The following is a 24,420-nucleotide window of genomic DNA, read 5'->3' on the forward strand; positions in this document are numbered from 1 at the left end:
GTTGTGTTTTTTTTTTTTTTACCTAGTCCTGTAAATTAAATATGTTGCTAGCAAGGCAATGATAAACCTGCACAAGGTACTTATAATAAACATTCTTTGGTAGTATTGACTGGAGAATAAAAAAAGAAAAAGATGACTTGAAATGAAATCCTAACCTTCAGCATTGAGGCTGTTGCTGCCCGTGGCTTTGGCCCCAAACACAGACTCAAAGTCCACTTGGAGACCTGCAGGTGGCTGGGGAGGGGGCTGAGGCGAGGAATATCCTTAAAGAAGATGAAAAGAAGGCAGCTGCAGCTAAGACAAGCGATGCCTCTCAAACGGGACGCGGTTCGACAAGCGCGGGGAGTCGTCAGCTAGTGGCGGAGCGGGATTGGCACATCCACACGCACACAGAGAGAGCCTTCAATACCTCTGAATAGACCTGCTACAGTAGAGGGCTCTGTGGGGAAGGGAGCCTGGTGTGGGAGGTGCTGGGCAATGGACACTGGGCCACAGAAGGAGTCTGACGCGCCACAGGAAGCATTAAGAAGAAGGAGAGGAAGAAGAACCAGAGCAAAAAAGAAAAATATAAGCGCTTCAGGACCAAGCCAAACAAGCAGGCAGAAAGAAAAAAAAAAAAAAGTCAGCTAACATGTTAAGGAATTGAAAGTCACAAAAGAGTGAAATATTAGAGAATGCTACCATCATAAACGGGAGGGAGTGACTGAACATTGAAACAAAAGCTTTTGGGGTATTTTATAGGGTCCAATGTTTGCAGGACTCAGAGCCATTGCAGTACCTGAGATGGAGTGTTCTAGCCGCACTGTGCATTTGTTATTGCTTGAAACTGACGCGTTTGTGTCAGTAAAGGGATTGTAACGATCTAGGGAATCAAACATAGTGTTGGTAAAAAGAAAACAAAAACAACTTAAATAAGCTCTACAGCAACACATCGCACAACCAAACTTCATCTAAAAAGGGATTCGGGTGGTTTGGGGGGGGGGGTGGCGGTATCATTTTCAATCGGGGTGGGCATCATTTTGGTTCTATAAAGGAGGAGGCAACGATTTGAGCTTCACAGACAGACAACACTGAGAACATTGAAACGACATCAGCATGGAGGACAAGCACACTACGTCGTCATGCTTCTACGCAGACATGAGCGAGGACAATGCGGAGAAACAAAATGAGAGTCATTACCACCAAACATTTCATGAGCAGACGTCCTAGTGGAAAAGCTAACACCGTCTGAAGACACGACAGGTAAGTGAGAGGCATCGACAACGAGTTTTGAGAGGAAAGGGTTAAGGTTTGGCATGGAGTCGTCTCCAGCTTCGGCGGAGGTGAAAGGATCTACAGGCAGGCAGAGAGAGAGAGAGACAGGAGAAAATGAAACAGACCAAAAACGAGTGGCGAGGAACTGGTGGACGTCAAAAAAAGAGCATGCAGAGCAGCTCCAAACAAGACGCAGATGGCGATCGAGAGGTGCGTCGGCGGCGCGCTACCTGCCCACGCCGTCGCCACGGGGAGCCCTGACGAGGCCGACTGCACGGCTGGCTGGAACGTGGACTGAAGGTCAAACAGGTCGCTCTCCATTTTCACCGCGCTGGAACACCGTTACAGAAAGATGAGTCGTCATTACATACAAAAATAAATTAAATCAAATGAAATATGCTGCCCCTACTGTCACAATATATAATGCAGCAAAGGCACATTTTTAATTGCATTTTTTTTTTTGCCGCGTCAGACAATTAAATGTAAGGTACCCGTTGGAACAGCTCGGTGTGGAGAAGAGATCGATGGCCGGGGCCGTGTTAATAGTTCCCCCCGTGGTGGAGATGGGCGACGTATCAGTGGTGGCGAACGAGGGCCTCTTGGAGAGCTCCTTGAGTCTTTGCTCCTGCAGGATGAAGGACACGCATCAAAAATAAAGCAAAGCGGCAAGAGAGCGACTCTTGAGGTAAGGTCGGCTCAGTTGAACCACCTTCAGCGCCTTGAGTCGGGCCTGCTCCTCTTCCAGCGCCGCCTGCTTTTCCCGTTCATCCACTTTGGTGAAAGACATTCCCGTGCTCGCCAGCGACGACACGGCGTTGGACAGAGTGCTGGCTCTGTGGGGCGGGCACAAGTCACGCTGGGATGCGGGCAACGCGGACCCACAGCCCGTGATGGGCCAATTAACATACCTGCTGGCTGCCGTGGAGTCTTTCACCTTCTTGCCCTCTAAAGAGGCCAAGTGCTGCTCCAGAGCTTCCAGGAGGCTGCTGGGAGCCTGCCGCGGCGAGAAAACACACTGTCAGCTTTCTGCTCACACACCGCATGACCGTGTGTGTGTGTGTGCGGGAACATCGACACCATGAAGGACAGTGGTGGGCAACCAAGCAAGGACAGAATATAAACCATCCTTTTTTTTTTTCCCCCCAATAACAGTTCCTCCAAAGTTAAACGACTCTAATGAGGACAAGCGCAAGAAAAAAGAAAAACAAAAAAAAGTAGTTTTATCATTTAAACAGGTAATACAAGGTTTTCTAACAGTGACAAGTTTGTATTCTGCAACAACGGATTCAAAAAAATAGTAATCACCCTAAAAAATGTTGTTTTGAGTCAACCTTCATAGTAACACTGCATCTGATTTCACTTTCTGTGACTTGAAAGTTCATCGTCGCCCACCACTGATGGCATTCCAGCCATACACTTGCATGAGAGCAACGCGTGTGTGCGGGATGACGCACTATACCGCAGCATGTTCAACAACCTACGGCAGATTGTTGGAATGGACCACAACTAAGCACAACAGGGCAGCCATCTTGCAGCAAATGAGCGACTCTGATTTTACACTTCACTATGAGGAAAAAGACACCACATAGATCCCCCCCTTCCTATTTCTTGGGCTGTTTGAGACAACCACGTGGTGGGAGACGGCACGAAGACATGCAAAAAAAGACAACACCGGCGAAGCAAGTCACAGACACAGAAGAAGAGTGAAATGAGAGTACTTACACAGACTGTGAACTAAAGTGGAAAGATAAGGGGGGGGAGAATACAGAATATAAAGGTGGTGACAGTCAGGGGAGGAATCCATTTGAGCCGTGCGGCAAATAAAGCGCCAACGGCACAGCACAGCACAGCACCTACAGTCCAAGCATGTGCACAACCTGTGCAACTGTGACCTATGTGTGGACCTGACACCTTTATTTACTGTAGAGCAAGAAGAATAGGAAAGCTTGAGGCGCGAGAAGAAAGGACAGAAGAGAGCACAGCAACTTCTGTGGAACCATGCGCTCAAGAGTGGGGGGGGAAAAAAAACAGCATGCAAAGTGCAGAAAGAAGAGAGCATAGCCAATGGCGGCCATCTTGCTCAGGGGAAGCCGATCAGTTTGCCGCCTCTCATTCATTGTCGTTATACACCCGGCAAAAAAACTCAAGCAAACCCGCATTTTTTAAAGCCGAGTCCAAGAGCCGTAGCTTTCTATCCCGGAGGTTTCATCTGACATTATGGTATTCTTCATCGCGGATGGAGCTTCTCATGAGAGTGTATATATTGGTAGGTGATTTCAAATTGATCCAAAAAGGGGAAAGAAGAGAGAGAGACAAGCTTGCAAGCTTACCTGGGAAAGATCTGGAATGTCTCCTCGGTCGATGCCCACCTGCTGTTAAGAGCACATAGAAAGCCAAATGAGTTTTTTTATGCCCACCCACTTCTTACTCCAAGCATCCTATAAGCCACTCACGTACCTCAGCTACTTTAAGGAACTCTGATATCCGGGTCATTCGGGTGAGGAACTTTTTGTAGATGTCCAGCCCTTCTTTGCACTGGGTTTTCTTCATGTCAAAGTATTTCTCTGTTTAGAAACCAAAGAGGAGGGTTCAAATGTTGGTGTGATTATCTGGAGAAGAGGAGGAGGAGGAGGCGGTGTTTTCTTACCAAGCAGGTTGATGATGCCTTCGTTGTAGGCAGCAAAGAGCCTGATGGAGTCTTTGAAGAGGAGCATGAAGGCTGCATTGATGACTCCATTAGTCAGCTCGTTGGCATTGACCTGCGGCAAAGCAAATTAGACATTGTTTGTAAATACGCCTGACATTTCTCTTTGTGGCGTTGGGCGGAGAGAGGCCATTGACGCAGCACTCTCGCGCACAAGCCTTTTTTTTTTGCGGCAGGCTTCACCTCCAACTCACATTGAAATCGAGGAGGGCGTCCATCTGGTTCTGAATAATGGGGATGGTCTTGAGCAGCTTCTCTGTATTCATGGTCCTCATGACGCCGTCCACTCTGAGAGGATCAGCGGACACAAGTAGTTAGTAGCCGCGGCTGACAAAACGTTCTAGACAGGTACACGTTGTTTCCTCATTTTCAGTGTCTTACCCTCGCTTAACTTTGGTGAAGTCAAAGGCAACCTGTCTGTACGAAACGGCTTTCTCGTTCAGGTATCGACTGTACCGCCGGATAAACGTGGACATGTCGTACCCTGGAATGAAGAAACGGGTATGCGCGTCAGACGTGTTGTAAAAAATAAATAAAAATGACAGCGGGCGAGGTGTAGCGCTTACCTTGGAGGCCACTTTTGTCCAAGAAATTGCTGAGGTTGAATAATGTGTTCCTCGAAGCCAGGTACTGCACAAAACGCTGGAAATGGGAGTGAGGGAGAGGCAAACATCACTAAAAGGTATTAAATCCAATCATACATGCGATGGTAATCTGCTTGACATCAGTCGCCTGGGTTGTTGTGAGATTATCCGACATGGCTCACCTCGTTGCCATACACCATGAGGTGGTGCGTGGTGATGAGAGACTTGAACACGACCACCCAGCTGGTGTTGGTGGTCCTCTCAAACAGCGAGTCGGCCAGCTGGGGAATGTTCACGTTCATCTCGTTGGTACAGTGGATCAGGTCTGACGCGGGAACAAACGATTGTGAGATGCCATTTTGTCCTATTCTCGTCCATTTCTTTTTTTTTTTTTTTTTTTTAAACGTCAAGTAAAGAACATTCCATAGGGTGAACGCAATGCCGTGCTGGCGCTTCTCATATTTTTGTCTTCATCCACAATAAACCAAAGAGATGACGTTTGCTAACATTTTGAGCCCGATGGCAGAGCAACACCTGCTGCTTTTGAGGACTATGAATAAACACACGTGAGCAAGCGCCATGAGGGACAAGCTGAGTTTTGCGGCCCCAGGTTGAAAGTTGCCATGATTTGGACCCTCTCTTGATTCAATTTGGCAACGGCCCATCAATCCGTGGCATCTAACATGGCCTCTTTTTAATCGTAATGAGCACATGGTGCACTCAATTCATTCAGTTTTCTGTTCAGTGATGACGGCCGCTGCCAGCGATTGGTAAATCATACATGTGCTGTCCCACTCGCTCGGGGCTCATGTCGTTTTTTAACATCCGCAGAGCTGGCCGAGTCAAAGCTGCTTGACCCGCTTTAAAATGGAAATATTTCCGACGGTCTTTACCGTCGGAAAAAAAAAAAAAAAAAAACTTGGCTGACGACAGCACGGATCAGAACGACAACGTAATTGGGCCTCCCTTCTTTTGCCGTCCTATATTTGACTCCTCAAAATAGGGCAGGGTAACCTTCGCCAGAAGCGGATGCTAGTTAGCACGGGTGACTGCGTGAAGAAGAGCGAGTAGGAGGAATATGGAGGAGGCAGTCATGTGACAGCAAATAGCCTGCTTTTTGGGGGGCTTCTCGTGGGATATAATCGGACTCGTGTGACAGCCGTGATGATTCATACCGGAGGGAATTGCCTTGCGTCAGTGACATGCAAAGATAACTTGTGGGGAAATAAATCATGTTGCGCATGGGCTCAAAGTGCAAAGTGTAAACTGAGTGTCATACCAAATAGAACAAGAAGAAACTAACTGCAGAGTGGGCCAAAAGAAGACCTAAGCTTTGAGAAAAACATTCTTAGATTCACACAATTATATTTATCAAACCGTTATAAGTCATGAAGGCTCAAGATGTGGTTCCACATTGCAACACACAATACTACAAAATGGCACCAATCTAAATAAAATCTTGCAGGATGAGGGGTTGATGGAATGTTTAGGGTTACAATTAGGGTTGTGATACTGTGCTGAAAATTCCATTAATTAAAATTTCTGATGTCTTTTTTGGTTTGGGGTTCCAAAACAAGCATTAGGACTTCCAAGATTAATGATTCGGCAGGTTGGAGTTTCCTTAGGGTAGGTAGTTAGGATCTCAAGTATTTAAAAGCTGGGTCTCTAACCAGCGGTCACAATTTAACTTTCTGGGCCACCCAGTCCTTGTGATGACAATGTTTATAGCACTGCATTTTCTTCACTTAATTTTGTGATTGGCAGTAAAATGTTCCTCGGGCCGTTGGTTGCCTACCAGGCCGTTGCTTTAACGCGTGACACCTCGGGCGAGTCACCTGAGCGGCACAACAGGTGTGCCACCTGCCAATAAAACAAAACGGGATCTACAAGCCCATCCCTAAAAATCATAATTGATAAAACATTTCATTTGTATCCATTAATTGCAGACTGTAGGTGATAAAATGATAATTTGCTGGCAACAAATACATCTGATGTCATATGGGGGGGCCCGGTTCATACATTTTATACCGTTAGCATCTCCGACTACTATTACTACTTCTGCCTTTAACTAGAAGCAAAAATAGAGAATACAAGAAGAAACGTCATGAATCGACAACAGACCGCTCCAAACACTGATTCCGAAATGAGTTGAAAATTCACACGCGCGAGGAAACGTAGTTTAATTTGATGTCTTCTCCGTGACTTGCGATAGCTTTTAGCATGTTAGCGGCGCCTCAGGCTTTCGGGCCTAGTCGTTCCAACAGCCGCCATAACCTCATCAGCGGCGGCTTTAAAGAGGCGACACACTTTTAAAATCAAAAAGACAAATCAAACATACTCACAGTCTAAATGTTTCTTCTTCGGGCCCATTATTTCGTGAGTGGTGGCCTTGCATACGGTTTTGGATACGGCGGATCCCGTTACGCTGTGCTGGGCTGCCGTTATCCGGTCCGTAATGCTCTGCCCCGACATCTTCGCTCACTCGTTCCAACACAAAAAAATAATTCTGGGGAGGGGGGAAAAAACACACTTGCCGGCGTTTATTGTCGTCAATAAGCTCTAGCGCAGGGAGGATAACCCGTCCACCGCCTTGCGAAACCTGGCCGGACTCCTCCTTGCCTCTCCCACCGCGGAGGTTGGTGTGAAATCAGAGCTAAGCTAGTCGGCTGTTATAATAAGGAGGGCGGAATGTAGCGACAACAACAACAAACGTTAACAATGTGTCGTTGCGCCGCTAGCTGCCCGTCACACATTCAAGGCTTGCGGTGTTCGCATTCATCCGCCCCGGCTCTTGGTCTCGCTTTCATCCCGCTGTGGCTCACCGGATCCCCGCCTGCCTTCCTGCAGTTTATCTGCCTGCCTAGCGCCGCTCCGCCTCCCGGTGCCGCCGATGTAGCGCAATGGTGAGAAGGAAGAAGGACGCAGAACGGGCCCGAAGTGAGGGGAAATGGCGGAACTTGTCAGGCTAGCACGACGCCCGCTGACCCTGGATCCGCTGGCACAGCGCCCGGGCTTTTAAAGACTGATGTGACGCAGGTGCACCATAACTGACCTCAGGCCAGCTAATATGGGCTATGAGGAGCCGTCAGGGACACAATTCATTATTATATTTCATACACACTACTAACGCGTTCTCGCATGTATTATTTATTTACCCCCCCCAGACACATGAGTAAAATACTCTCTGAATCACACAGATGAAATGCTGTCATACGCACCAATGAAATGCACTCATAAAACTGTTTTTTTTTTTTTAAATTCCACTCATTACTGAAAAGCTTTCATACACGCAAGTCACATCCACCAATGAAACGCTCTTAAACTCTAAAACGCTTTCTGAACTGCTCTCACACAAGGAACTGATATTTTTGCTCACTTACAAAATGCTCTCTCGGGACTAAACGTGAATAAAATGTTCTCACAGGCACCACTGCAAAGCTGTCAGTTGAAATAGTGGCAGGCAGCCAACAGTTGCTCAGTTGGATAAATTGGCTGTTGTTTTTGAATCATCTTAATCTGCAGAATTTTTAGGTTTGTGTTTTCAAATCATTTTAGTTGTTCAGTTTACTGATTAACATTTTTTTTAGTTATACTTTCAGCAGTGCTTCTCGGTTCTTTTCTGGAAAAAAAAAAATTCACACACACTGACTCTCCTCAGTGACTATAAATAGTAGAATCTGTCTATAAATGAATAACTCCAGCATAACAATGTATTCTAATTAACATTCTCTGATGATCCGTTGCCACATCTTATAGTCTGCTCCTGGAGTTGTTTTCCCTATCTGGAAGCACAGTTTGGCCTCGAATATCCCGCCTGCCGGAGCTGTGACCTTTGAACCTAGAACCGCAGGGTGGAAAGTGCATTTGTGGTGCAGTGACAGTTGCTGACCACAGAGGGGCAGCATAGAACCATGTGTCCTGCTCAACGCTTCAAGTCAAACGTCTTATTTTCAGTTGCGGGGCTTTAACGAAACTCTAACACACAAATGACATTTAAAATGCAATATATATTATAGTCATGCAGATTCCTTTTCTTTTTTATTTTATTGAGGTCAAAGAAGAATGTCCACACACCCACCATACACGTGGATACTCGGGCAAGAAGAAAATATTGAGTTGCTTTCATAAATAATGACGTACTATTGAGTTTCCCTGCTCCACTTGGATTAGTTGCTGGAGACCAAAACAACCTCTTTTTTTCTTCTTTCATTTTTGTTGTTTTTCATCATTTCTAACAAGTAAAAGGGTGAATCCAAATGCCAAATTTGGCAGAAACAAATTAATTTAAACTAGGCAGCACAGTCCTGCAGTGGGCAGCACATTTGCAACGTGGAGTTCATGTGTTTCTTTTTTTTTTGCCCACCACATTAACTTGGGACTCGCACATACATGACACTCCCACCGCTGCTAGATTGGCCTGAGGTGAACAGGGGCGTAGTTGAGAGGAGGTACAGAGGGGACACCTCCTTCACAATTTTATTACCAGTAAAACAATTCCAATTTATTTGTTGACGCTGTGACAAGTTCTGAGATGCCCTTGAACGCATCACAAGTGGTTGTGTCAAAGGCGACCAATCACACACACACACACACAACACACACAAACACACACACAACACACACACACACACACACACACACACACACACACACACACACACACACACACACACACAGCATGAGACAGACATTCTAAAAAAATATTTCACAAACCTGCCCGCAATAGACGAGAACATGCCGTTAGGGTTAGGCCAACTTTTTTTTTCAAAACTTAAAGAAAACCTATCAACTATTTTCACCCGATTGACATTTCTGGCTTTTGGAATCACACAGCTCACTGAGGTTTGAATCTCAGCACCGCCTTTGATGAGGGCTTCACCTTCCAGGCCGTGTTCAGTCCGGCGCGTCGGGTTACGGTCTGACTCTCACAGGTTTTGTGACGCCAGCGCCACTGTTCACTTTCGACGAGCGTGGATGTTTCAGCTCCATCAGATAACGGCAGCTCTATTTGGCACATCTTGAAAGTGGCGGTGCGTTGTGACTCGTGGGCCTTTAAAGGTCTCTGAGTGCAACGGCGCGCAAACAGGTTCACCAGAGCACGGCCCGAAATGCGCACGAGGAAAAAAAAACTTTGGAATCTCCATGATGATGGTTGACGTTGGAGATAATGAATGAATTTGAAATCGTTTTGCTACAAGAAACAGTAGGAATCGAAAATAATCTCGAGTCAAACTGTGAACGCCCTCTTAAAGAACACATTAACTCTACTGGTGATGTTCTCAGGAAGATTTCACAGGGAGTCAATTTGTGAGTAAATTGAGTCGAGATCATCATTTCAATACTCGTGCTTTTTTGTGACATTTGTATTTAGCGGCGTGCTGTGCTGTGAAAATTTTCGACTGCTTCAATAAAGGTTAAGAAACTGCTCCAGAGCGGTTAACGTCTGTGTAAAATAAAACCATATAAAACGACAAAATATCTCATGTAAAAGTAAATTGCCTTGTGTGAATGTTGTTTGACAATACCGTGTGCGAATGCCGTTTATCGATTTCACCCATTAATAAGGAAAATAACATTCGTTATAACAATTCAATAGACTGTAAATTATTAAACACTGTGGCTCTTAATTAATTCACTGTTATTCCTTCCGGTGTGCACGTCTTGGCCACCGGGTGGCAGTATAATAATGTCAGGCAGACAAACGAGGCGGAGGATAAAGAATATATGCCTGTGATTATTTTGAAATAATCTGTCAACATGTTGCTGCATCGTTTGTGTTGAAAGGTCTGTCTCTTAAAGGGGAATAAAAATTATTCTGCTAAATATGGTGTTTGTGGGATGTTTGTCAAGTGTAAAACAGGTTGTCATTATAGTTTCAACAGACTATTAAAATTAGGGCTAATAACAGATTGTCATGTGATGTGTCAAGAAACTCGTGCGTCTGAAAGACAAGCCCGCCCAGAAGGAGAACGCAGGGCCACGCACTGACTAAATAGGTCATTAGCTGGGTGGGAGTTGTAAAATAAGAAAGATGCTAACGGGCTCACCATATGTATTGATTTCATGAGCTTGTGACCATCTGATCCCGTTCAGCGCCGGCCGCCACTTGTTTGTTTGGACGCGGCCCATATTTGATTTCAGCTCTACCTCATCGTCAACAGCCTCGGGCTTCATCAGGAATTCCAAACGGGATCAGAGGCCAACACGTGAGGCAGGTGGGCCGGCACGAGTCGGAGGATGGAAGACCTGTTTTGAAGAGGAGGTCAACGCTGAAGCAGGTGGAAGCGGGCATAGAGCATGCTGAGCATTTGATTTCAAAGTTCTGAAGTTTTATCATACAAACTGAGCAAGTTTTTTGTTACAGAAAATCAAGGGGAGTTTATGTTAGCATATAAAAAGACACCTGGGTTAGCGCATGACCCCGAGGACAAAAGTAGAATACAAACTCCGCATTCTCATTTTCTGAATGTACATCCCAGCGTAGGCCTCCGACAGCCTTTTAGCGACGCTTTGTGCATCCCAATCGCTTACAGACAGCTCCGCGTCGGACCATGAGCCGACCATTATGCGGATGTGAATGTGGGCCGCCGCAGTGGCCGATGACAGCTTAATTCGCGGGCACCCCCCCCCTCGCTCGGACTCATATACGACTCCCCCGCCCTTCTGAGACCCGGCGTTTGTGCCAGCTGACAGGTGATGATCAGAACCGGCGGAGGCGAGTGGGAAACGGCGCGGCCGGCTCGGGTTTCGGGGCTCCGTGAAAAGATTTGTTGAGGCCGTTTCAGATCTGATGGAGGTTCCCATGTCCGTCACCGAGGCCACGTTTGGATAATGGGCGCCGCTATCTTTCATATCTGATGCGGGCGAGGACGCCTTCTCCCTGGTGGCGTGGCTTTGAAGGCATCAGGAAACGGTTAAACGGGTGTCGAAAAGGGAGCGGTGGGGGTGAAATGAGGCGCGACCCGACTTAAAAAGGCCTTGAAAAAGGGCCGGATTGGCGACCGTCATGAGCGAGTGAGGCCAAAAGGGGGAGGGCAGAAGGGGGATCGGGATAGAGGGTGGCGCTACTTTGCTTCGAGGTCACAGAGGGCAGTCGCCTCCGGACTCGCTGGCACTCGGGAGATAAACGCCATTTTGGAGCGTCCGTCCCGGGGAACGTGCGGCAGCGCCATGTTGACCCTCTGAAGATGACGGCGGCCAAAGCTCTCGCCGGTGCCCAAATGTGCTTCCTCGTCCTACTCCTGATGAGCGGCGTCGCCTCGGTGTCGGCTCAGTTTAACGGATACAACTGTGATGCGAACCAGCACAGCAGGTTTCCTGGTGAGGATGACCGCGTTACATTTCACATCGTCGATAATTATGGCAAATTGACTCAAAATGTAATTTGGACCTGCAGATTGTAATGAGAGCTGCACTTCATCACACTGTCTGATCATTTTTAATAATTTAATAAGGACGGGTGCCTGACCATATTCAAATATTTAATACATTTTAATGGAATCTTTTTTTTTTTAGACTCACTTGTCAGTATGATGCAGTGCAGTTCGTTATAAAGCGAGTTTTCAATATTACAGATTTGATCGGGACAAAGTGTTATCTTGATTAAAGGCAGGCAGAAGAAAACGCTTACACTGTATAGAATTATTAACAAAATGGATTCCAGCCTTCCACGTTGACAATCGGCTTCCCAAAATGAAAAAAAACGTTTTCATTTAATCAAAATAAAGTTTGGCTCTTGATGCTCACATTTCAAAAGGTTTTGGTGTATAATTTTAAATGTATTTTTAAGTACTACAACAACAACTACAAGGATCACGATCATAACTAGGGATAGGCGAGGACCGATACCAGATATCGATACCAGACTTATTTCAATACCAGTATCGTCCACCCTCTTGAGGCCATTTTACAATCAGGCCCAAGAAATTAGAAGAATGATCTGTCTGTTTTTTGGGGGGGGATTTTATGTATCCTTAGTACTAGTGGTATCGGTACTTGGTATCGGTGACAACACAACAATTAAATACTCATACTGGTATCGGCTTGAAAAAAAGTGGTATTGAATATCAATGGTAATAAATTTGTTCCGAATTTGTATCAGATTATTTCACACAACTGACTTCAATTGAAATTGATGTATTTTAAATCTCCAAATGTTGAACGAACTGACTTTGCATTTAAGACATTATCGTCTCATTTTACTTGACATAATAACAGTAATATCATACTTTGACCCACTTTTACACTTTAAATGTCAACATTATGACAATATTGACTTGCGTAAGTCAGCACCCCCCTAGGTAATTGTTGACCAATAAGTATAAAGACTCACTCAGTTGTTGTTGGAAAGGCGAGCGGGACGTCAGCGTGTATTGCGGCGTGCAGACCATCACGGTGAAGATCAACTTCTGCCCGGTGCTGTTCTCCGGATACACTGACACGGACCTGGCGCTCAACGGTCACCATGGCGACGCCCAATGCCGCGGCTTCATCAACAACAACACCTTCCCCACCGTTGTGCTGTTCAGCATCGGCCTCAGCACTCTGGAAGCTTGCGGCAATAGCCTGGAGGTGAACACACACACGCAGACACACACACACGCATATTTAATCAATATTAGCTTCATTAAGCTGTTTACTGGCTTGTGAAAAGCGGATGCAACTCTCGCTTCCTCCGCAGGTCAGCACAGCCTTGGGGACCCAACGCCTATGGGAACATGTCGCTGGTACAAATCGGGAACGTCTCCGGCTTCGTTGACACCCCCGACCCTCCGACTATCATCAGCTACCTCCCTGGTTTGTTGTACAAATTCAGCTGCAGCTACCCGTTGGAGTACCTGGTCAATAACTCACAACTGGCTTCGTAAGTTGGCTTTTTTCTGTTACTACTTTCCTAATCAATCGGGAGTTGGTGACATTTATCTAATCAGACGTATTCGTGGTGCGGAAGAAAGTGATCAAAACAGAAACTGCCATCATGATACAAACCCCATATTGTTTTCCATTGGAGGTGATACAATTAATCGAAAACTATTTTGCTAATCGAACATGCACGTCAGGTTCATTGAAAACTCGAAATCGATTGTTCTCAAACTTATTATGCCAACCCCGGAAAATACTTCCAAAGTGGACCAACATCAAAATACAGTAATTGATAATTACGTCATCCTGTTGTCTCAATTCTTGGACTTTACACAATGAAAAAATGGATTCCAATGTTAATATTGTTAAATACAAAATGATGGGCAGCTGAGTTAATACTTCAGCAGCTCTTTGTGTCAATACAAGAGCTGCTGCGTAAATCCTTGAGCTGAGATGACGCTGTACAGACTTATGGATAAGTTCCACGTTTATTATGGACGGCGCCTGAGCTCACACATTGTATGTTTTCACAGTTCGTCAGCCGCCATATCCGTCAAGGACAGCAACGGCACGTTTGTGAGCACACTGAGTCTCATGCTGTACAATGTGAGTGAGCCGATTCCAATCGCTGCACGTCCACGTTTGGACCTCAAGTCGAGATCTCTGTCGGTCGCGGTTTAGAAATATCAGTATTCGCCCAAGTGCCGACTTGTTTCAGATAGAATGTCTTATTTCTCGGCGGCCATTCGCGAACCGTTTCTGTCACTATGACGATGTGTCATTTGACAAGAAATTGTTTGAGGAACTCTAAAATAGTAGACAATCTAGAAGCAAAACTATTGTAAAGCTATTATTGATGATTCTCATTATGAAATACAGACACAAAAAGTATCCTTCCTTTTAAAATGAAGTTTAAATGATTGAGGTCAAATTTGGGGTCACTGCCCTCCTAGTAAACAAAAAGTTGGTCTTAAAGCCATGTACTGTATATTTATTGACGACTATAAATGTAATAATACATTTTTTTACAAACAAGCTACCATTTTAATATGCAATTTGTGATTGATTTTCCTTTAGGACTCCACATACAACCAAATGCTCTCCATCCCGATGGCCGGCCTGGCTTTGAAGACCAGAGTGTTTGCTGCAGTCAAGGCCACCAATCTGGACAAACGGTAGCGCAAAGCGGTTATTTAACGCCGACTCGATTTGACTCGATAAGTCAACCGCCGCCGCCGCCATTATGATATTATACGACAGCGAGGCGCCGGGCCGTGACAGAAGGAGAAAGACCCGAGTGCATTTTCCCATGTGCAGTCAGGTCTCGATCTCACCGTTTTGTCCCCCCGCAGTTGGAACATCTTGATGGACTACTGTTACACAACCCCCTCAGGGAATCCTAATGATGAACTTCGCTACGACCTTTTCCTGGGGTAATCTGACTTGTCCAGCCACCACAAAAGGGGAGCTATTAGCCATTCATGCCCGTCCGTCCCTCTGAAAGCAACAACGTCATATCGCATACGCGGCTTTTCTCTCTGTCTCGGCACAGCTGCTACAAAGACCCTCAGACCACACGTTTTGAGAACGGCAAGAGTCAGATGGGACGTTTCCTCCTTTGAGGTTTTCCGCTTTGTCAAGCACCGGCACCAGAAGATGTCACCGTTTCCTGCATTGTCGTCACCAAGCTGTGCAAAAGCGACGATTGCATCATGCTCATGCCGGTACGACTTCATCGGATCCGACTTGACTGTTCTGGCGTGACCCGTGACGTGTTTGGCAGATCTGCGGGCGGCGGCGGCGAAGGCGGGACGAAGGGACCGGCCTCGGATCGCCTCCGGCCGCCAGTGGCAATGCCGTCATTAGCGCTGGGCCAATCATCACCAGGAGTGGTACGAGCGCACTCTTACGATTGATGCTTCGATATAAGGTCCGACACATTCGGTAGATATGCAGTACCGGAACCTCCGGAAGAGGACAAATTCATTCGTTGATGTTTCATATTGAGGTCAACATTGCTGCCATTTATTTAGGCCGATGCCGATTCCAAAATTCCAATAACCGATTAATTGTTCAATTAATGTAAAAAATGTCATCAATAAAATAACTTTTTTTTTATTCCTTGATGCTTAAAAAAAAGCAATATGAATTACAGGCATAAAATTTGACTATCTTACAATACTTAATTTTTTTGTAGTATTTAATTTTGAAAAATCATCAATTTATTTTCCGTTTTTGGGGAATAGGTTTGAAGGTCATTATTTTCATTTTCAGTTGTAATTTGTTAATGTCTAAAGAAAACAATTGACAATAAAAAATGGGAACCAGTGACAGCACTTTTTAAAAAACGTTTTACTTTAGTGTTTTTTTTTTTTTTTACTACGCTAACCAGCTTCTACCTTTAATAGGAGTGAAAGTCAATTTAATAAAAACCCATTCTGTTTTTATTCCAGATGATACCGCTGTCAACAACACTCAGCTTGGTAAGCAAACTCACACAAATTTTATAAACTATAGAAAATGTTTAACATCTTTCTGGGATGCTTGGACTGATAACAATTTACGTTTTTCTGTCCTCGAATAAAAAAAAACAAAGCAGGGTCACGATAAGTTCATGCTAAAGCACTTTTAAATTTCTTTCACTGCCCACACGCTCCATTTTACCTTCCAGCGCCAGGCGGCCCCTCCCATCTGGTGAATCCGGTGACCACGGCGCTCATCTCGGGCGTGGTCATACTGGGCGGGACGAGCGTCGGCTTCGTACTGCTGTCGCTTCGCCTCCTGCAGAAGTCACACGTGCTAGCATCCTCCTCCTCCTCGGCAGCCTCAGGAGTTTGGAACCCCGCCTTTAAATGAACACAATTAAATTATAAACACACAATAGTTCATTAATTTGCACACACGTCACTAAATGTGTGTTTCAGGTGTTGTTAGATTTTAAGTACACGACAAAAAAAAAACCTTCAAGTTAGATAGTTTGAATTCTTATAAGGCAGAAATCTTAAGATGGGTGCATTGTTACTATGATACTGACCAAAAGTATAGAAGCATGATTTAAAAATAGTTTTTTTTTTGGTTAAAATCAATAATAAATATAATTTTTTTTTTTAAAGATGCATTTTGAAATACATTTTAAAAACATTTTAAAGAACTTTTATGCTTTAGGTGTTGAATACTTTAATAAAAATGACATTTTCCATGTGTATAGTTTGTGCTTATAGCAAATAGATGAGAAAGCTTTCATATTTTGGTGCGTATTTATATATATATGTATATATACTATATATATATATATACATATATATATCTATATATATATATATGTATATATATATACACACACACATATACTTTTTTTTTTTCCAGTGCTCACTTTCAGAGATTTAAAGTGGATTTTTCTGGTTTTCTCATTTTGTGAGACATTTCCCCAAACGGCAACAGTACCAAATATTCCCGCCTTTGTGATTGCCAGAATGAACTTTCCAATTTTCCCTGGATCGATTCTCCTTCGCCGTGACCCGTGTAATAAAAGTCTAGACCTCACGTGCATGACTGGCTCCACTCTAATCCCGACTTTCAACTGCCATTATGTGAGCATGTCTCCATCACGCACAAGAAACGATGGAACAAGTGGAGCGAATGCCGAGACCCCGCCTGCCTCGGGTCACTGAAATCTTTCACCCAAAGTGGGAAGAAGAGCGAAGAAAACCTGCGTGGGGTCACGTCATCACAACACGGCATGGATGATGAACTCAGACAGCCATCCTTTATCTTGACCCGGATCTGAGCTTTCTCTCAGGTGGCTCAGCTGACAAAATCATTTTACGGGACTCTTGCTTAGTCTTTCGAACTAATCTTGAGGTTTTTTTTTAAAAAAAAGCTCACAGTCACACAAAAAGCTAAGATAAATATCATCAAACAGACAACAGGCTGTCTTTTCTTTTTTGAGTTCTGGTTCAATAGCTAGCAAACATTCCCCCACTTAAATTTCACATTAGCGACGAGAGAAAAAAACGTGGACATTGTTTGAGCATGTTTGTTTCAAGTCCTGCGTTGGGTTTCATCACCTGCCTGGAGGAGATGACCACAAAAAGCGAATTGTTGTGTCTTTGACCCTGTTCCCCTCCAATTCCCGAAACATTCTCAACACAAGCAGTCAGGTCAACGCATATAAAAGCGTCTCCACCGGACGTTCTCATCAAAAACTGGGCCGAGAGACTGAGGTAGGTTAGCTCCCTCCAAATGGATTTTGTACCCTAATCCAGGAATGCCTTTTCCGGATTAATCTCCTTCTGAAGTGACATCTGCGCTTCTCCCTCAGCTTTCAGAGCGACGGGAGATGGCTTTGATCAGGTTCCTCATCCTGACCTCGTTGTGGATTGCGGGTCGAGAGGCCCTCAGCCTCTCTGACTGCGGAGTCTACGCCAGACGACCTGGTGAGACTGTACATCCGTGCTGGGAGGGAAGGGGAGGGGGGGGGGAGTATTGAATTTTAGTTTAGACAAATGCCCCCGAGGACAATGCACTGACTTCATATATTGACCCGCCGCATGTTGACTAATGTGCTGGTAGATATTTGCAGGCCAAACAATGTTGTTAAAACGTCTGCTGCAGTTTCATTTATTTATTTATTTTATCAGAATATACCGATATCGCCGTGGTGTGCGGCACATCCGGCATCGACCTGGCTATCCAAATCTGCCCAGTGGTCTACACGGGATAGAATGAGAGTTTACTGATCCTCAACCACATGGTCGGAAATTCGGAATGTCAGGGGAGTCTGGATGAGACGGTGGTCAGATTTAGCTTCCCCATCCGGGAGGGGAGCGCCTGTGGGAGTAACTTCTTGGTAAGATCTATTTTGGGATGGTTTTAGAAAGTTCAATTTCTCCATGGAATTCTCTTTAGACCACAAGCACGCCTGGAACGGGATTATTTTCCGACTTCTCGAACATCCAACGAGTCAACGTCAGAGGTGCGCTCCTCCGACCCCACCATCGGTACGATCACCTACAATGCGGAGCTCAAATATTTCTACTCGTGCGCCTACCCTTTGGAGTATCTTCTCAACAACACCCAGGTGGACGTGTAAGTACGCTAACAGGACACGTCAAGAAGTCGCAAGGTGTCGCCAACTCGGTTGTGCGCTCTCCCCTTTTGCAGGTCGTCTGCTTCCATTGCTCTAAAAGACACCAATGGCAGCTTCATCAGCACCCTCAGCATGACCCTCTTCCAGGTGCCGCTAACAAATCCGCTAACCTTTTAATGGCGTCTTCATCCTTAACGTCTGTCTTCATTTTCCAGGGTGAAAACTACACCAGTCCACTCATCATGCCACAGGAGGGTGTCGAATTGAGAAAAAAGATCTACGTGGAGGTGGTTGCCTCCAACTTGACGTCGCAGTAAGAACTTTTATCATTGTGGATTCTGTGTTTAGCAAAGCCTGAAGATCACAATGTATTTGATCAATTCTGGTACTGGATACTTCCTGGGTGGCTCGCCTTTGTTTTCAACCATGCGGTTCTTGATGGATTGTAAACTTGAGGCTTCCGCCTGTGACCTGGAGTCTCTGACTCGGTGCTGGGGGCCTCATTGTTTCTCCTCAGGTACTTTGTGCTTCTGGATCGTTGCTACGCTTCAGTGTCACCGCACCCAACCACCTTCTTTAATCTCTTTGTCCCGTAAGTCCAAAGGAAAAAACATTTTTGTTTTCGACTAGAATATGTGAGGCTGGTCTTGTTTCGAAAGGTGCTCCATCGCCGAGGTGACCACCATTGTGGAAAACGGCGAAAGCCAAAAAGCCCGCTTCTACTTCCCGGCCTTCCGCTTCATTGAGCAGCAGAACGAAACGGAAGATTGCTGTTGCCGAAAAAGCGTCCTAACAGGAGGCTAAAGATTTTAAAGCTTCCAACCTGATGATTGGGAAAAGATGGATGCACGGCGCTAAAAGCCGCGGTGGCTTTATATGACAAAGTTGTATTTCTCAGCCTCTTTTTAAAAAACGTCAGCCTGGTTGTTATCGCACAGCGACTATTCATAACGTCATCCCTCATATTGAAATACGCTCCCTATCTTTCCAGCAGCCACTCAATCGAAAGAAGAGGGTAAGTATTTTTTTTTCCTTCCTGATAGCACCGCTATTTCAACATAAACAACTTTTTTTCAATCTGGAGTCGCATAATTTCCTGTGCCGCCAGAGCCTCTCCGTCAAGTAATACTTTTGGTTTTTGTGTGCACACAGTTGAGTCCGGCGACGGCCGACGTGACGACAAGGGCGCGTCGGTGGGCCTGGGGATCGCTGTGCGCTAGGCGTGGCGGCCATTTTGACAGCGGCCTTATTTTATCATAAGATGAGGCGACTGAGCTAGCAGAGGTACACGTTGTATGCAGGAGGACTTTGGAAAAAAAAAAAAAAAAAATCCTACACATTTATGGACGTATCACGATGCATACAACTTATTCTGTATCTTTCTGTTGATGGTATTTTTGTGCAAACCGGAGTTGAAAGCCATTTGCATGTTTTACGTCGTATTTCAAATACATGCCATTGACTTGCATTGTACGCACGTCACAACAATGATTTAAAGCAGCTATTTTAATATTAATTTATTTGCAGATTGTGCTTACTTTCATGAATATAAATATTGTAACAGTGTTTTGCCAATCCCAAAAATTTCAAGACTTGCTGCTGTGTAGATTGCCACCATTTTGGGTTGCCGGGATGACGCATATTGATTATTAAAGCATGCGAGATGTACGAACAGAGTAAATCAAATCTAATCACTCACTGCATGTGATTCCCTCCAGTGACACAATTCAGACAGTGTAATCAACATTGCATTTATGGTCAAGCAGTTTTTATAATGACTTTCCACCAGAGGGTGTCTAATCACCATTTTTTTGTTCACTTGTCCGGTGAGACATTTTAGCAGTGGACAGGGAATGTTTTAAGGAGTCCAAATTGAAATCGACCAATTAAAGATGTCTCATTGGCTCAATAGGAGCGCTAGGAAAGATCCATATGTCTTACGTCAATAATTGGCATTTTTTGCATTTCGGTCCGACTGGAACCTGCGTCCTCCGTCTCCGAACCTCAATTCCTGACAGACGGAGCTCGCGCCACCATTTAGTGGGGTCATGACTGATTTGATGGAAATGGAGATGGTTTCCTGTGCGACAAGGGGAGCAATCAGCGGGTGGACGCGGTGATGAGATGAGCTACTTTTTAACGTGAATGGAGGGGACGAACAGCTGATCTCGCTCCATTAAGGCGGCAGTAAAATGTACGCTCGCGATGAATCTTTTCTTTTATGACTTCACTGTAATTTAATTAAAACAACAGGGATGGACACCGACCTTTCGATCGGGGCCGCTTTGCCCTCTAAAAGTGTTTACGGCCTTGAGGGAGGGGGAGAGGTTTGTTGTGGACCTGCTGCCCGTGTTGCAAACGACAGGCCATATTTTATGTTTTTTTTTTTTTTTTGGTGGGCCGACGCCTGCTGACTTGTCATCGTGAGCGGCATTTGAATGGAAGCCATTAAATACTGTCACTTTCATATCTGCCAGACAAGGGTGGAGCAAAAAAAAAAAAAATCCGTTTGGTGGTCCTTCTTAGCTCCTTTTCCTTTCGGTGAGCTGGATGAATAATTGTTCTGTCATTTCCACTCTAATTAAAAGGCACATGAGTGTGTCTGTAGGCTAACGGTGTAGCACTTTTCATGAAAAATGAATGGAGCAGCTGTAGCCTAGTTTAAGGCCGGCACGTGAGCATAAAGAGCGGCGTGACTTTGAATAAACATGGGCGTGAGGACGGCGAAGGAGATAAAATAATACTAAAAAAAGCCATGCGTGGATAAAGCGAGGTGCAAAAGTGTTACGGCAGACTGCTGAGCGGGCGGAAAGCGTGTGAAGGGGTCTGGTTATTCCATTAACCTTTTGTAATGAGGCAGAGAAAGTGGACGGCGGCAGGTAAAGCAAAATGTCATGTTCAAGTCAGAGCCACAGCACATCCTCAATGGACACTTTATGGCTAGCCTATCTTAGCTTACCTTATGGTGCGAGACTCTTTGCTGGCAATAAACATCATATGACTATTTCTCATGCTTTGGCATCTATCTGAGCAAGAAAAGTCGAAGAATAGGACCTGGAGATAGGCTCGTTGCTAGCCTCCTTAAGTGTACCGCAAAATCAAAACGCTAACTCAAATGATACAATTCTCGATATTTGGGGGAATGAAAATGAAGACTATGTCAAATGTTACTGCTACAGGCCATTAAATGGCTACAATTATTATTATTAACAATAAAATAAGAGTATTCTGCTGTTAGCTTGTAAACCAGAAGGGTATTAGCCTACTAGCTTAATTTGCTACATCTCATTTCCCAGTATTATTTTAATAGAGTTGGTGTAACCTTCAAAGGCTGACTATCTGACCATCTGCCTGCTTCAGTTGCAAATTTCCTTTTCCTCAAATTGTGTTAACATTACAAATTAGTTTGTGGGCTGTAGATAGCCCTCAGGACGTAGGTTGCCCAACCCTGGTTTCCAGCGTATCTTTGCAGCTGCATCTCCCCTATGAATATAATTTGCCGTCAACAACAGGGATCAGCTACTTGAGCAAGTGAATGTATTATAGTTATCTTGAGGATAGCAGAAAAACGACTCGTGATTGCCAAACAGCTTGTGAGAATTAGGAAGTATAGCAAGAGCACCACGTGTTCCTTTTTTTTTTTGCTTTTCTTCCCAGGGCATATTGGCTCCAACACACAATACAGAACATCATGTGGCGTATGCTTTGCGTTTGCGCCTCCTCCCGGGCCCTCGACGGAACACGCTGTATTTCAGCCGCGTCACATTTGCATGCTCATTTGCACATCAAGTGGACAGCCGGCATCATTAGCATTCATGTGAAGTGGTGCATTTGTCCAAGCCGACGTCAAGTAAGCTATGTGTTGCTCACTTGAGACATTCTTTACTTGCTGTGCGAGTCTTTTTGCCTGTTTCTAGCTAAGTTGCTTCTTATTGGAAATACTTATCATGATGCCTGGCCCCTTGTACCTGCGCCTGTCTATAAAAATACTAAAAGAAAGAAACCTAACGCTTTGTGCTAGACTTGCGCTGGGCACCAAAAAAAAGGTCCTGGAAATAAGAGTCCAATGAGCCCTCGTCAACTTGGTGTTAATAGACTAGAAAGCGGTGGTAATTATTTGAATGTACGTATATGGATTTGGAATGCTTTCAGTATCTGCTCCTGTGAGCCGCTGAAGCGCCGCGAGTCCATCAGTACGACTCATGACAATGTAATTGTATTTATCGATTAGAGTGGTAAACGTATTGATTGGTTGCGCCTCGCTTCTACAGGTGAGTCCATACCGTACTCGTAGCTGGGTGTCTTCTTCGGGCTACTTTGACAAAAAAACATGGAAAAAAGGCACTCAAATGTTAAATCCTTCCAAAGAGAAACTAATCCTGTTCTGGATGAGCCCCTCGACGACATACCTGCACTTTAAATCCTCTCAAAGGCTTTCTCGGGACTTGTACTATAAATCCTCACGTTATATAGCTAGATGAATTTGAAAAAAAAAGTTAACAATATGCACATCCTTTCTGATAAAAGTTGATAAACGCATTTTTAAGCCATAAAACAAAAAGATAAAACAATTACACCTTGGTTATTTAAATGAACCACTTACCGTAGCTTTTCAGTCCACTAGCTTTATGCTAAAGCTAATTAGCAAGCCTGTTGTAGTAAAACGTTGAAAAACAATAACAGGCTTGAGTCAGTCATATTCTTTATCTTCTATAATGACTAATATTAGTGCCGTACTGATGAGCTGGGAGGAGTCGAGACGTCTCAATTAACAAAATGTCTGTCTGATATTGCCCCCATGTGGACAAACATGGCAAGTCCAATATTATGGAGGGCTATTTTTTTCTCATTAAAATATAAATTACAACAACTTTTTGGGGCGACTGGACTGGATTAATTGTGTAACCCTCCAGACGCAGTCTTCAAAAATAAATAAGACTGTTAAAACAAGGTCTACTTACTGCTGGCATTTCAGGAATTCCTGGCAAGTCTTTGCTGGACTTTTTAAGTACATTGCCTCGAGTAGAATTGCCGCACTCTCTCTCTGGAGAAAAAAAAAAGTCAAGTTTAATCATTAAAGTTTAATCATGCAATGTAGAGGAGCTAAAACTTACAGCGTTAGCGTTTTCATCTTTTATTTTGGGTCATGTTAATGCATTATTATTATAATGGCACATCACAGTTCCAGGATTTTTTTTTCTTTGGAATATAATTTGCTGCTGTGAATAAATGTCCTTTGAAGTGATGTAAAACGCTCGCCTCACCTTGGCCCTACTTCATCTTAACTTATTTGTCTAGCTGTCCATCATCCTTTCAGCACTTGGCTACTTGTTAATGATTGATGCAGCACCTTTTAACGTGATGGATGAACAGCCCGCCGCAGGATGCGACCAGCTTGGGTTAGCCGACCGCCCACCCTAAGACCCCCCCACGGCCCCACCCAGCGCAGGGGGAGATCTGCCTTTTCGTCCGCTGATGGAGGAACAAAGCACATTCACAGAGCCCCATTAATAATGTACAGCTTGAGGGGGTGATGGTGCCAGTCGGAGAAGTGGTGGGGGGTCTTTTGCTGGAAGAGCAGAGGTTCTGTTGTGGTGAAATCAAAAGTGCATTTGCAGCTACTGTAGCATGAGTCACATACATGTCTGATGACGGTGACGTCTCCGTCCGTCATGGTTTCTCGGAAGACTCATGAAGCTTGAGATCATATACCGGCACTACCCATATTTGGATAGCGCTTAGTTTGAGTACTAAAATTTGCTTTCTTAGCAAGATCATACAAAAATGAGATCTGGTCTTTGCAAGATTTTGTATCAATTTAAAACTGACTGTGCCGATACTGGAGTTAGATACTGCATTATTTTGGTTGATTGGTCAATTAGATACGATCAAATTAATTGTGAATAAAATAAATATAAAAAGATAAT

General features: G+C 44.6%; 2 protein-coding genes and 1 pseudogene across 10 annotated transcripts; 2 read left to right on the plus strand and 1 right to left on the minus strand.

The window, feature by feature from the left end:
* Positions 1 to 139: 139 nt before the first annotated feature.
* Positions 140 to 7,540, minus strand: LOC119132562 (phosphatidylinositol-binding clathrin assembly protein-like). Of its 9 annotated transcripts, XM_037267939.1 has the most exons (18): positions 7,367 to 7,540; positions 6,885 to 7,027; positions 4,725 to 4,867; positions 4,525 to 4,600; positions 4,340 to 4,442; positions 4,153 to 4,246; positions 3,902 to 4,013; positions 3,712 to 3,818; positions 3,585 to 3,626; positions 2,977 to 2,988; positions 2,163 to 2,248; positions 1,964 to 2,087; positions 1,746 to 1,879; positions 1,485 to 1,585; positions 1,180 to 1,332; positions 779 to 862; positions 410 to 502; positions 140 to 263 (listed from the first exon to the last, which is right to left on the minus strand). In XM_037267939.1, exons 2-18 carry the CDS (start codon positions 7,012 to 7,014, stop codon positions 151 to 153), a joined length of 1,707 nt encoding a protein of 568 aa, XP_037123834.1. In that variant the 5' UTR covers positions 7,015 to 7,027; positions 7,367 to 7,540; the 3' UTR covers positions 140 to 150. The 9 variants fall into 9 exon arrangements, with proteins under 9 accessions (XP_037123834.1, XP_037123835.1, XP_037123837.1 ...); XM_037267940.1 differs by lacking the exon at positions 2,977 to 2,988 and having other exon boundaries at positions 6,885 to 7,539; XM_037267942.1 differs by lacking the exon at positions 1,180 to 1,332 and having other exon boundaries at positions 6,885 to 7,538.
* Positions 7,541 to 11,411: 3,871 nt separating this feature from the next.
* LOC119132833 (zona pellucida-like domain-containing protein 1) lies at positions 11,412 to 16,600 on the plus strand. The gene is given in 12 exon segments (XM_037268332.1): positions 11,412 to 11,862; positions 12,893 to 13,126; positions 13,237 to 13,405; positions 13,938 to 14,010; positions 14,482 to 14,579; positions 14,757 to 14,837; positions 14,957 to 15,017; positions 15,019 to 15,061; positions 15,064 to 15,128; positions 15,188 to 15,296; positions 15,858 to 15,887; positions 16,076 to 16,600. Coding segments are annotated over 12 exon segments (1,281 nt in total). The 5' UTR covers positions 11,412 to 11,729; the 3' UTR covers positions 16,261 to 16,600.
* A 425-nt stretch (positions 16,601 to 17,025) lies between these two features.
* On the plus strand, positions 17,026 to 19,713 carry LOC119132757 (annotated as a pseudogene).
* The last annotated feature ends 4,707 nt before the right edge of the window (positions 19,714 to 24,420 follow it).

The sequence above is a fragment of the Syngnathus acus genome, chromosome 13 (genome assembly GCF_901709675.1).
Source record: "Syngnathus acus chromosome 13, fSynAcu1.2, whole genome shotgun sequence".
NCBI lineage: Eukaryota > Metazoa > Chordata > Actinopteri > Syngnathiformes > Syngnathidae > Syngnathus > Syngnathus acus.